The following is a 12,849-nucleotide window of genomic DNA, read 5'->3' as shown; positions in this document are numbered from 1 at the left end:
AGGAATATGAAGAGATTCTTTATTATGAAATAAAACAAACTTGAGCTTTAATTGGCAAAGCTGATTTGTTTGGAGCCCCTAAAGGGACATGGAGGAAAAAAAAGAAAATTGTGAGATCCCCCAGAAGGTTTTCCTATTTCTTTAAGTAAGGGATACGTGCGCGAGCTGCCACTAGGGGGTGCGCAAGATGAAAACTGTAATGGTAGTCTGACTGTTTTTTTCCCCACACTATAAACACGTGTAAACAAACCTTTCCTTTGAAAAGATTAAAATCAAAAACTGTAAATTTATTCAATAAAAAATATATTGTAATGATCCGTATTACACTTTATTGCTAAGTGCTTTTGTGCACTGTTTCTTTAAGTTAGGTTGTTTTGGGGTCATGCCGGAAGAAATGTGTGGCTTTGTGGGGGGAGGAGTGGTGGTTCAGGGACTGGCGGGGTGAAAGCTGTCCCGTTCTGTTCGTCCTAAAATAAAATGTTAGCAGCAAAACCTCGGTCTGGTGCTTGGGTGTCATAACGGAACGTTGCAGTATTCACACAAAAATGTATTTACTTAGAAGAAATCTTCCTCTACGCTTCATTTTAAGATGAAATATCCACATTGTGCTGTAGCACCTAGCCTGTGGCCCCTACTTTATTCATTCTGGCAAATATGCTCAATTGGCTGAAATCAGGGAAACTGTCATGCAGGTGAGACATTAAGTTTGGGATGAAGGAGGAGATGAACCGAGAGAGAGAGATAGGGATCAGAATTACGACGGATCCAGGAGACGAAAACAAGCCAGAATCAGAAAATTTTTCTTTCGCTCTCCTGACTTTACGTCGTTTACGTCAGCAGAGGAAAAATTTAATTTGGGCCGAATATTTTATTTACAAGATTGAACTGGATGACTTGGTCTCTCTATTGATCGTGCAGCGCCTGCAGACAGCGCCGCTCATGGTGCTGTGACTCTGAACCGGTGACAAGCTCTGATGCGCATGACACGCCCACACCGCTGCAGCCTCTGCTGCTGCTGGGGGGGGGGGATTGGTGATTGACGCGGTTTGTTGACAATGTTCACGCACAGAGCTGTAATACTTTTCATTGTGATTCATACAGGCGCAGTTAATTTTAAAGAAGCAGTTTTAGCGCATATTAAGACCGGAGCAGGGAGTGTTCCGGTCTGTTATCGTTGCTCTGTGCCGCTCTACCAGTTCTCTCTCTCTGGCTCGCTCTCTCCCAACTGCACATCCTCCTTCTTAACGCGTAGTCCATGCTCTCTGCACTTTGCATACATCCACCGGTACCCGTGAAGCTGACCAGAGTACTGTAGTTCGTTGCTAATTAATTCAACCAGGACCGCAAGATCACAGTACCCTTTACGACAAGAAAGTCCTCTCGCCCTGAGTATTCTTTTCAAATGTCTCTCATGTTGTTAACGAGATCTCGCAAAAGGTTTTTTTTTCCTCGATGTCCCTTTAGGGGCTCCGTAGTTTTGAGACAAAACCCATGAAACAAAACAAAATCATTCAACAGGAAAAGAAAATGGGAGCCCGTTCTTGATCAAGGCTTCAAACCTCTATTTAGTTTGTTTATTAAGATCAATGACTGTTGAGAACATGAAAGCAAGGCAAGTTTACTCATAATGCACTTTTCAGTAACAAGATGAGCAAAAGTGCTGTACATAAAAAACAAAAACATTACAGAAGAAAGCACATTTCTGTGGAATAGTATTAGATATAAGACAAGTTTAATACATTAAGGTTCAAAAGCAACTCTAAACAAAGGTTTTTAACCTTGATCTAATTTACCACTGGATTTCAGCACTTTCAAGGTCCTCCAGGAGTTTTTTCCCCAATAAGTGTATCATAAAAATTATATTTTCATACGTTTCCATCAAGGTCATCTTTTTGTCAGATGTCTGACACACTTCATTATTTTCACATGAAAAAGTGGAGTAGTCAGCTAAATTGTTGTTAGAAGTAAAACACACAATTTAGACACTCGTGTTTGTCACGCCACAGGAAATCCCTTCTTATCTCGTCAAAATGTTTTTGATAAATATATCTTGACTAGTTTTCATTTCCTCTGGATGGGATCTCATATTTCTGACCCTGAAATCTTCAACTACATCAGTGGGTGCTTAAAAGCCAAAGCAGCAACACATTCTGGATAACGACATTTGGAAAGTGAGTTTTTATTTGTATTATTTAATCATTGTGCAGTTGTTGGGAGTAATAATCTGTGCTTGTTGGAAACTTAACCTGTACCTTTTGCAGATTTTACTGAAAGAAATCCCCCCCCCCCACAGTCTCTTTTACTTGTAACTTATCAAATACCTTTTTTTTCATCACTGACTTTTATCCTTTACATGTGTAACAAAATGTAATCTGATGTAAAATTCTGTTTTTGTAATATTATTACCTAAACTGTTAAACTACATAGATTTATGTTTAGAAAAAAATTAAAATTAAAACTAAAGAATTACAAATTTTTCTTACAGAATGCATAACTACATTGAGAAGATGAAGTTTGGTTTTCTCTTCTGTATTGTTTGCCTGATGATTTCCATGAGCTCCAGTCAACTGCAGGGTCCCCCTGGTGAAAAAGGTGACATAGGAATGGCTGGACCCCGTGGACCCCCTGGACACTTTGGACCCCCTGGAGCCCTTGGGTTTCAAGGTAACAGCTCACAAGGCTAAACACTTTCACTCAAAGACCTAAAGTTAGAACTACAAAACCTGGAGAACTACTAAAGAAATGAAAAATACAGTGACCAAAGTCTTCATTTTGTGTAAAAGAACCTGACCAATAAACTTATTTTGCCTTTTTTTGGACAAAGGGCTTGTTGGACTACCTGGGCCGGTCACCACATGTGGACGAGGTAATGACTATTAGCTGAAACTGGCTTGAATAAATTAAGTTCTCGCAATGTTTTATTTACTGAAACTCCAGGACATTGGTAGAAAATTATAACATTTCTTTTCTTTTCTTTTTTTTTTTACTTTGTTTTAATTTTTTTCAGTTATGCAATTCGGGTTATTAGTGGAACTATACAGGAAAGCACACATTACTGCAGAACAGCAGAAACACAGGAATACAGTTCTGAGCCAAATGAACTTAGCTGATCAAACCTGTGTTTTTTTCCAGATCTCCTTGGTTCTGTGGGACGGGACGTTGAAAGCCTGATAAAGATCATTGCAATGCTGGACCTTGGTGGGTTTTCTTTTAAAGGCCAATCAGCCAGAAATCACACACACACAAAAGCTTTCTGGTATAGTAACTGATGATATAATGTTCTCCTTCATATCAGTTTTCTAGTTTTTTGTATTTTCTGTGCACGCATGACATACATCTAGATTTCTATTTGCAGCACAAATAATTGAGGAACAAGAAAAGATAATACAAATGTTTTCTTCTTTTTTCCAGCTATGAGCTTTGACTTTGCGCGGAAGGTGAATCAGAAATACTTTGTGTCCAACAAGGAGAAATGATCATTCCTGAAGGCTGTGGAGTTCTGCTCCCAACAAGGCTTAGAGCTGGCTCTGCCTCAGAGCGAGGAGGAGAACCGCATACTGATTCAGCTGATTGGTGAAGATGATAAAAGAGCCTGGATCAACATCAACAGTAGAAAAGCTGAGGGGAATTTTCAGTCTGATATGAAAAATCGACCTCTGACCTTTACTAATTGGGGAGAAAGACAGCCAGATAAAAACATTCAGAATACGGGCTGCAGCATGGTGACTGAGAACGGCACCTGGAGAGTGACACCAGACTGTTCTCAGAATATTTACATCATCTGTCAGATCTAGAAAGCTGATCTAACATGCAGCTTCCTCTGTGATGTAGAAACAACCCAGTCCTTTAATAACTTTCCTCTGACAGAACATTTTGCAGGCTTGGTGATAGCTCAGTCCTTGTGCCTTAGCAGAACTTAAACCAGATCAATGCTTTCAGACTGCTTTCATTACTTAATCCTGTTCTATACCTAATTTGTCCTGTTAGAGTCTGGACTCAATCCACACAGTGAAAAGTAAGCAGCACCCTAGAAACATTAGACACAGACATTGTAGAATGGTTGCCTCCTTTCTTTACTTTAAACTTTTTGCTTTCATATTGTTGGGTCTTAATTGGTGCCCTGATATTATGTATAAATATCCTACATGTTTTTAATGTAACCAAAATGCCAACAAGGCTCCTGAATTGTAGTTTTCTTATTCTATACTCGATTGCATGGCATTTGGTAATAGTAAACAAATAAGCCAATAAACTAATCAAAACACCAATTAACCGAGCTTATGTGTTTATTTAAGGTGGAAAAAGAGGTAGGCTATGTGAGGTTGTTTACAAGAAGCACTTTCAATGTAAACCATGCATTGCATCATCTTCACGTTTCCAGGTGACGTTATTTGAGGCGAGTTGCTCGGATCCTGTGCTGTGTGCCGTCGTTTACCGCCCTCCCAAATATAATAAGGACCTTAAAGTGACTTTTATGATTTCCTGATAGGAATAATAATCGATTATTATCGTTTCCTCATGCTGGTGAAGATTCTCAGTCATCTGAGAATGGCAAATTTTTTGGAATGATCATTCCAGAAAAAGTTAAAAAAAAAAAAAAAAAAAAAAAAAAAAAACAACTGTCCTGTTTTTTCCAAAGTTTGAGGATGTTTCGCTTCCCATCCAGAAAGCTTTCTCAATTCACATATCTGGAGTAGTGTGGAGTTCCATGCTTTATATTATTGCCCAAAAAGGTGTTGTTACAAAACAAAACTTTAAAACCTCCACGTGCCACTAACGGGAGATGTCACATTCAGGTCATATGTAAGTCTCTATATTAAAGCGACAAAGTTTTAGTCTATTCCTTTCTTGGTTGTAACCACAAACAGGCTTAAATCAGAGGCAACAAGGCTTTCACTTTGGAAACAAGGAGGCAACAAAGCTTTCATGCGGTTCAGTGCAGCGAGGAATCTTCTGATCTTTATATTGGGGAAACCAAACAAACCTCTCTGGAGACACATGGCTCAGCACAGGAGAACTACCTCCTCAGGACAGGACTCAGCCATCCACCTACACACTCAAGGACAAAGGACACTCATTTGAGGACCAAGATGTTCACATTTTGGACAGAGAAGACAGATGGTTTGAGAGAGGGTTAAAGGAAGTCATTTATGTAAAGTGAGGAAAAAACAACCTTAACAGAGGAGGAGGGCTCATGTTTCAACTTTCAAAAACGTTCAACACAGCAAAAGGTTTGATTTCTGCTAAGATTCATCACAATTCACACCTCCATGCATGTGACCACAACATTTCTCCTGTGAGCCAGGCAAACGATGAGCCTAATGACTCTCCATTGAGAAGGGTGACCAGTTTGAGATTAATCTACATGTGAATGTAAGCTCTAACAAGGCGTCGTCAGCAGATCTATAAAACTTGAAACTCCACACTGCTCCACACATTTTGATTTGGGAAAGCTTCCTAGATGGTAAGCAAAACATATTCAGCTTCAGCATAGGAAGTCCAGTTTTATTTTATTTTTTTCACTTTTTTTTGGAATAGTCATGATTGCTAAATGGCCAAAAATATCTTAAGAAGAAAACATAGAAAAACATAACAGCTATATCACTAGAAGTCCCAGAGATACGAGAATTTTCGTCAGCCTCCAGTCCCCCCGACAGTACTTCACAACTCATGAATCCCTGTTCAGATGTAAATGCCCCATTAGCCCTGTCGTTGGGGAACCATTCCACCCCCTTCAGTTTCGGTTTCTGCTCAAGCCTCTCTGTTGACAAGTGTTTTACCTGAGAGCAGGGGGGGAAAATCCTATTTGTAATTAAATATAACTAGGTCTACGTTATATTGAAGCTAAAGACATGTATTCAGCCAATCCAAAACAGTCCAGAAACCTAAACAAAACCCCTAAATCATGACAGCAGAGAGTATACAGAATGTGAGCAATATGTGCCAGTCAAGCACTGGGAAGGAGGTTGGTAGTGTTATGCCATAAGCTGGTTGAATATGCTTATTATTATTATTAATTATAATTTGGTATTATAATTTAAATAATAAATCATTCAACTCAAAATTTCGCTATAACAAATATAGTTCAAATGGTGGTGATGTTAGCTATAAGCTTATAAGTATTTATACCACTAATGCATTAGTTAACTTGCTGTTATGAACTCATTTATGCTGGAATAAATGATCAGGTCGGACTGTTAACTGACGAGGTTTATCCAGCAGGCTGTGAGAACCCCAATGTAACTGTAATTAGAGTTTAAATCCTTATTCCTTATCACCATCCAATGATATTGTCTCTGTATTAATATCAGATGTTAACTCCAAAGGAGGTTAGCTCTGATTTCTGAATAACCATGTAACTGTGAATTGGACTGAACACAAAACAATGTCTATTCCGCAGTCGTGGTTTTATTGAACCAAAAGCAATTCCCTGTTACAGTAATTCTCTGATTCAAACAACTTTGGAATTCTTACTCATTACTAAACTAAAACATGCAAAATATATATGTGGAAATAAAGAACAAAACAAAATAAACAATGGATTAAAATGAGCGGTTAGCAGATCTTAACTTAACTCAAAGTTGTTTAACACCGCCCTCAAAACACCGGCATTTCACGTATCAGCACTGACAGACAGAACAGCTTCGGGAATCTCACTGGACGCTTTGATGTCTTACACAAAGCTAGTTCAGCTAAGCTACCTACAGTTCAGATATACGTCACCCTCCCAAGATGGCTGCTACAATGACGTATGAGGGGAGGTCCTAATGACGTAACCACGCTTACGCTGATGGGATAATGCCTCGCTTCGAGGGGCGCAGCTAACTGGGAGTTTAAAGCAAAGCCCGCGACTTGCTCGGACAAAAGATTAAATCGATAAGAAGAGCGAAAAGAGAGAGGGGGGAAAGCAGGGGAAAAGATGAAAATAAATGAAGCAGTAACCCACGGCGGGGTTCTTGATGAATCACAAATCAAACAGCAAAATCAATTGTAAAATGCATGCACATACAAAGAAAATGTTCAGCAAAATAATTCCAACTTCGTCGTGGAATAAAAGCATTAACCAACACCTACAAAGTTCTACCGCCTGCCCAGGCACTTCTAAACACCCTGTTGGTGAAACAGAAATAAAAGGGGAAAACCCCGTTACTTTGAGGGCTGGTCCGGAGCGCTCCGAGTAGTGCGGCTTTCTGGACGCGTCTTGACGAGCGCAGTTGTCCGCAGGCTGCAGCGGCACGGGGAAAAAGCTCCTTCGTTTCTTCCTCCGGGTTCAACAGTCGCTTTGTTGGCCAGACAAAGCGGGGTCCTCTTCGATCACTGGGAGATACAGCGTCTCTCAGTCTTTTGATCAGAGGGAATTTAAAAGTACTTATTTAAGTCGACCTCCTGTTATAACAAGCAGGGAATAACCGTTGCGTCGAAAAATCTCGGTCCAGCGAGCAATCGAACACGTGGCGGGGAATCACCCCAACGGAATCAGCTGTGTGCGTGTGTCTTCTCGGGTTGGCTAACAGCCAGGGAAGAAGGGAGATTGTCGTGTGAGATCGGCTTTTATAGCCATCACCATAGCAACCTTATCTTGATCGGCGGCCATTTTGCCGTGTTGCGTGATGGGAGTTGGTGGCCATTTTGACCACATTGCATCATGGGTAACGCAGTCCGTTACGTCCCGAATGGATGCCCGCTTTTTTTGTCACGTCTGAACTGGCACAACAGTAGCCTAGTAGAGCAGACTCTTGTACATCACTGTATCTGGAAGAATTTTCTAAGGATGTAATGTTAAATTTGACATTGTTGCCATTAGCTATCTGGACTTTATCAAACAGGATTAATAGTTATTTTTCATTTATTTGATCAACCACCTGGATTAATCATTCATTTTGACAGCACTGTCCACTTTACATAAACAACCATACAAGGGTAATTATTATAAGAGGTTATGAGAGTAATGCATTCATTTTCTTTTCCAATTTTATTATCTGGCATCTGTTTCCCTCATCAATTCCTGTAGCCATGCTTGGATGTCCATTTACATTCCAAAGATAACAAATAAAAGGTTATTGATGATAATATGTCTCTGAAGTTTTGCTTTTTCACCAACACTTATACAACGACGTGATGTTTTACCTGATTTTCCCCCCTTAATTCTTGGTTGGAAAGGTAGCCATCTGTCTGCAGGGAGAGTTGGGACCAAGATGTGTTAGTGTAAAAGGTAGCGAAGTGTGCAAATGTGTGAAGCTTCTTCAGCTGAAAACCCCCCTGGTAACTATTGACCTTTGATTTAAAACAATGAAAGTCACAGTGAAGAACGATCCTTTAATTAAGCAAATCCAGGAATTCAGCAGAACATCTTGATTTCTGCTAGGCTGAGATCTGATTTCAGACAAACTTTAAAATTACACCTAGTTGTTTAAAATGATCTGTGGTCAATTTTGCTTTGTTATATGTAGTTTGTTGGTTCCTAATTTTCTGAGAAATGCTTTTGTTAGGGATTATGAGATAAACACCGGACTCTGGAGGCACAGAGTCTCACATACTCAGATTGGACAGAATGACACGTCTGCATTATAGCATGATCCTCTCCACCAATGTGATGAACTGAACACTGATATCATACTGATCATATATCATACATATTGAATGTGTCAGGGTTCTCTGTGTCTTGCTGCTCTAACTCTACTCCTCAGGTGTGTCTAGTTGGCTGAGGAGGCGTGGCCCACACCTGCAGCTCGTTGCAGGCGGCTTCCTCTGGCTTCTTAAGCAGAGCGCTGACAGATGGAAGACTCCAGAGCCTTAACCAGTCGTGGTACGACGTGGCCTCAGTCCCAACTTTCGGAGACCAGCTTGTGAGTTTTTTGCTCTTCGATTTTGACTAATTTTGGATCTCTCTGTTTTTGCCTCAGATTTTTGGTGCTTGGATGCACTCACCTGTCTTGACGTCTCGTCCGAAGAAACAGACCAGCAGAACCTGTCTGCTCAGATTTTGCTCTGGCGCTCCCCTCATACTTCCTGGATGTTACCCAGCGAGGCCTGAGATCCCCTCTCCCGGGTTCTGTTGGTTCTGTGTTCACTCTGGTCAATCCATCTGTCAACCGTTGCCGATGAGGCTCGCTCAGGATCCCTCGCCAGTTTCCTCAGCCACTAGCCGCCTATCTCCAGCAGAGTCAAGTCATAGAGTTCTCCTGACGCAACTTCTCCCCGGTTAGGTCCGCCCAGCCCAATGGTAAGCAGCGCCACTTCTAGCAATTCTCCGGGTTCTCCTTTCAGAGTTACTCACTCCCTCTCTCTTGCAGACTCTCCAGCCGTGACGTTCTGACCCAGCCGAATCACCTGTAGTTCCGTCCGTAGATCTGCCTGTTTCCAAAATAAACATCTTAAAACTGTGCATTGCCTCCCGTTCGTATCTGCATGTGGACTCGTCACCTGAAAACCATGACAGAAGAGGTATTCATATTTGGTCCTACTTAATGTCTGCGTGAGGAATAAACGGGGCTCTCTCTGGCGTCCTGAAATCTGCTCGTCGTGTTGTTGTTTATGAGAGCCCAGTAATGAAGCTGTAAACATCCCTCTGCCTTAGACAAACTTTTATGCAAAGCTGTATGCAATGTTATTTCGTTGCATACAGCTTATGACAATGTAATGAGATTGCAATTGAAATAAGATAACATTACAATATAAAGTGCAGCAGTGATATACGTTATAAATAAAGTTGTACTAGGATTTAATAAACAGCTTCCACACAGTAAATTAAAGTCTTGCAGCTTGATGAACCTGTAGTTTTTTCCTTTTAGAAACTGGTTAAATATGTTTTAGAAAATGCTCTTTATAAATGAAAAACACTACGGAGCTCTACTATCTCTATGTTGAAATTAAACTTCAGTAACCTTTAGAGCAGGGGTAGGGAACCTATGGCTCGCGAGCCAGTTGTGGCTCTTTTGATGATTTCATCTCGCAGATAAAACAAAATATCACTGCTATTGTTTTCATCCGGGTTTTTCGCGCATGCGCTCCAAACTGGAAGGCAGAAGGCGAACACATGGCGGGCGCAAACAGAGCAAACTGACCAGTTCTCAACGTACTTTTCTTCTTTAGATAACGTATCACAAGATCGTTTTAAGAGTAAGTTGATGGTTGATATTGGGACATAGGCGCCAACAACTCCCGCGACCCCATGAGGGATTAAGCGGGTCAGAAAATGGATGGATGGATAGATGTTCACACATGTTTGTGTAACAGCAGAAAGCGCTTCTGCAGAGAGGAAGACCCGCCCGGTAGGTTAAAAAAAATTGTTCACTACGAATTATTTTGGTGTTTTTGTCTTATTAAAATGGGTGGAGGTGTGGCGACATTGCAGCGTAAACACAGACGTACTAGCGCGTGTTAACAAGGGCGTAATGCAGCGGCTATCTGCAGCAGGCTGCTGTGGCTGCTGCAGCCTGCTGCTGCGCATCGACTCCGCTTCTCCCGGCATGCGGATGTATTTACCGGAGATGCGAGAACAGTCCTGTCTTTGCCTACAAGCGGGACCCGGAAGTAGTGCGGACGTCACACGTGAACTACCCTATTAGCTCTCACTGAAATAAATTTTCAGATATTTTGCTTTCATGGCTCTCTGAGTCAAAAAGGTTTCCGACCCCTGCAAAGCTATGTTTTGCAGGATTTCTTTATCAAGATCATAGATTTTAGATAAACAGTAAGTCCTTTTAAATAGGTGCTACATTTTTGTTCTCACTGCTGATACTCTGGAACATCCAGCATAAAAGCATCAATGAAAACATATCCATCATTTTTTTTCTCCAGTGATGCAGGGGCGTTCGGCTACTTCGAGGTCACTCACGATATTACTCGCTACTGCAAGGCCAATATGTTTAAACATATTGGCAAAACGACCCCCATTGCTGTCCGTTTCTCTACTGTGGGTAAGAGATACCCTTTGATTTCCATTCAAGTATTGTAACATTTTGTCTTTGTGTACTTATTTCTGCCCTTATCTATATATATATGTCATTTGATATAGAATAATTCTCCTCCAAATGATCCGTTGATATAAATTTCCACTTAGAGAGTTAGAGGAGTCATTATCTGAAGGGATGGGGTTGAATTTAAAGTCTTGTCAATGACACGGCTAGATCCTATCAGTTATGTAAGTTAGTTGTATCAAAGTCCACCAGCTCTTAACAGTGTGGACTAGTTTGCTTTAGAACATTTTAGATGCATATGTGTTTTTTTCCCCCCATTGTTTATATATATATTCTTTTTATCTAGTTTTTCACCATACAGCTGCAGAGTTGTAATATTAATCATGACGGCAGAGGGCGTTGTTGTTTAACTTTAATACCTTGCTGCTGTAGCAAAGTTAATGTCTTTGTGTTATTTAGGTCACATAAAACAAAATGAATGCCATATAATGTTTCTTTATTTATTAGAATTAGGAAAACTACATGTTATGTGTTTCTTGATTGCCTTGCTTGTATCTGTCTTGTATCTTTAGTGCAGAGGTAACTTAAGTCCATACTTGGTCTTACAATGACGCGCTTGCAGCTGCTTTGAATTTACTTTTAATGCAATATAGAGATGGAAACAAGTCTGTCACCTAATGAGCAAGGTCATTATCGGAAGGGATGGGGTTGAGTTTAAACCCTGTCAATGGCACAGCTAGATCATATCAAAGCAAATCATTTATGGTACAAGGTAAAGGGTAAATCGGAACGCTTTCTCGTGTCTTATCCTCAGCTGGGGAGTCTGGTTCTGCTGACACCGTCCGAGATCCCAGAGGCTTTGCTGTAAAGTTTTACACCGACGAGGGTAACTGGGACCTGACGGGAAATAATACCCCCATTTTCTTCATCAGGGATGCGATGCTTGTAAGTTAGTATTTAAGATTTGGGTTTGAAGTAGTAATGCCATTGAGAAGATCAAAAACATTATTTATTATTTATTTCTGCCTTCTTCCTGCAGTTTCCATCCTTCATTCATTCCCAGAAGCGCAACCCTCAAACCCACATAAAGGACCCTGACATGGTGTGGGATTTCTGGAGCCTAAGGCCTGAGAGTTTGCATCAGGTAGCCGCTGATATTCAGGACTCGGTGCTTTAATTAATGTTTTTGTCCAAGATTACTTACTTGGTGGCATTTCTAAGTATTTTATATAAAGACATTTGCTTGAGTGAATTGGTAATATAATTTTGCAGATCAGGTTGCTACTGGTGATTGTGGGATGTTGACCCAAAAACATCCTGTTGGGAAAGGATTGCTGCCACCGTGTGCTCAGAGATATGCCTATTGAGAGCTAAGTTGCTTACTGAATATTGTATGTAATGTTTTTCCTCTCATGTTCTACATGCAGGTGTCCTTCCTGTTTAGTGACCGAGGTTTGCCTGATGGCCACCGCCACATGAATGGCTACGGCTCCCACACCTTCAAGTTGGTCAACGCTGATGGCGAATGTGTCTACTGCAAGTTCCATTACAAGGTCTGTTTCTAAACAGGTTTGCTGCGGAATGTTGGTTTGCAGAACTCTGTTTGATGAATTCACCTTTGGTTAATTAGTTTCAATTCCACTCACCTGTTTATCCGTCTATTTAAGCCTCACTCCCTCCTTAGTTAGTTGTCGGGTTGTCACACTCACATGCTATGCTCCCGTTCCCCCATCTTGGCACTCTCTGTTTTTGATAAGAGCTCCCAGCACCTTGTTTCTGTTTTTGGATAACCTGTTCTGTTTGTTTTTGCCCAGTCTGTTCGCCTGTTTCGTCAAGTTTGTCTGGATGTTTGCCTTACCCTTGTTTTTGGATCCTGTTTTTGTTCATCTATCCTTCAATAAACTCAGTTAAAGAAATCAGTGTTTTGGCT

General features: G+C 40.8%; 1 protein-coding gene across 1 annotated transcript in view; it reads left to right on the top strand.

Annotated features, from left to right (window-relative positions):
- Positions 1-12,508, top strand: part of LOC105929487 (catalase-like) — a 44,180-nt gene extending 31,672 nt beyond the window's left edge. Inside the window, exon 4 of the mRNA XM_036144918.1 lies at positions 12,347-12,508. Within this exon, the coding sequence (XP_036000811.1) occupies positions 12,347-12,484 (138 nt within the window). The 3' untranslated portion in view covers positions 12,485-12,508. The remainder of the gene's footprint in view (positions 1-12,346) is intronic.
- The last annotated feature ends 341 nt before the right edge of the window (positions 12,509-12,849 follow it).

Source organism: Fundulus heteroclitus, chromosome 2 (genome assembly GCF_011125445.2).
Source record: "Fundulus heteroclitus isolate FHET01 chromosome 2, MU-UCD_Fhet_4.1, whole genome shotgun sequence".
In the NCBI taxonomy this organism is placed as follows: domain Eukaryota; kingdom Metazoa; phylum Chordata; class Actinopteri; order Cyprinodontiformes; family Fundulidae; genus Fundulus; species Fundulus heteroclitus.
This window is presented reverse-complemented; position numbering and strand designations above follow the sequence as displayed.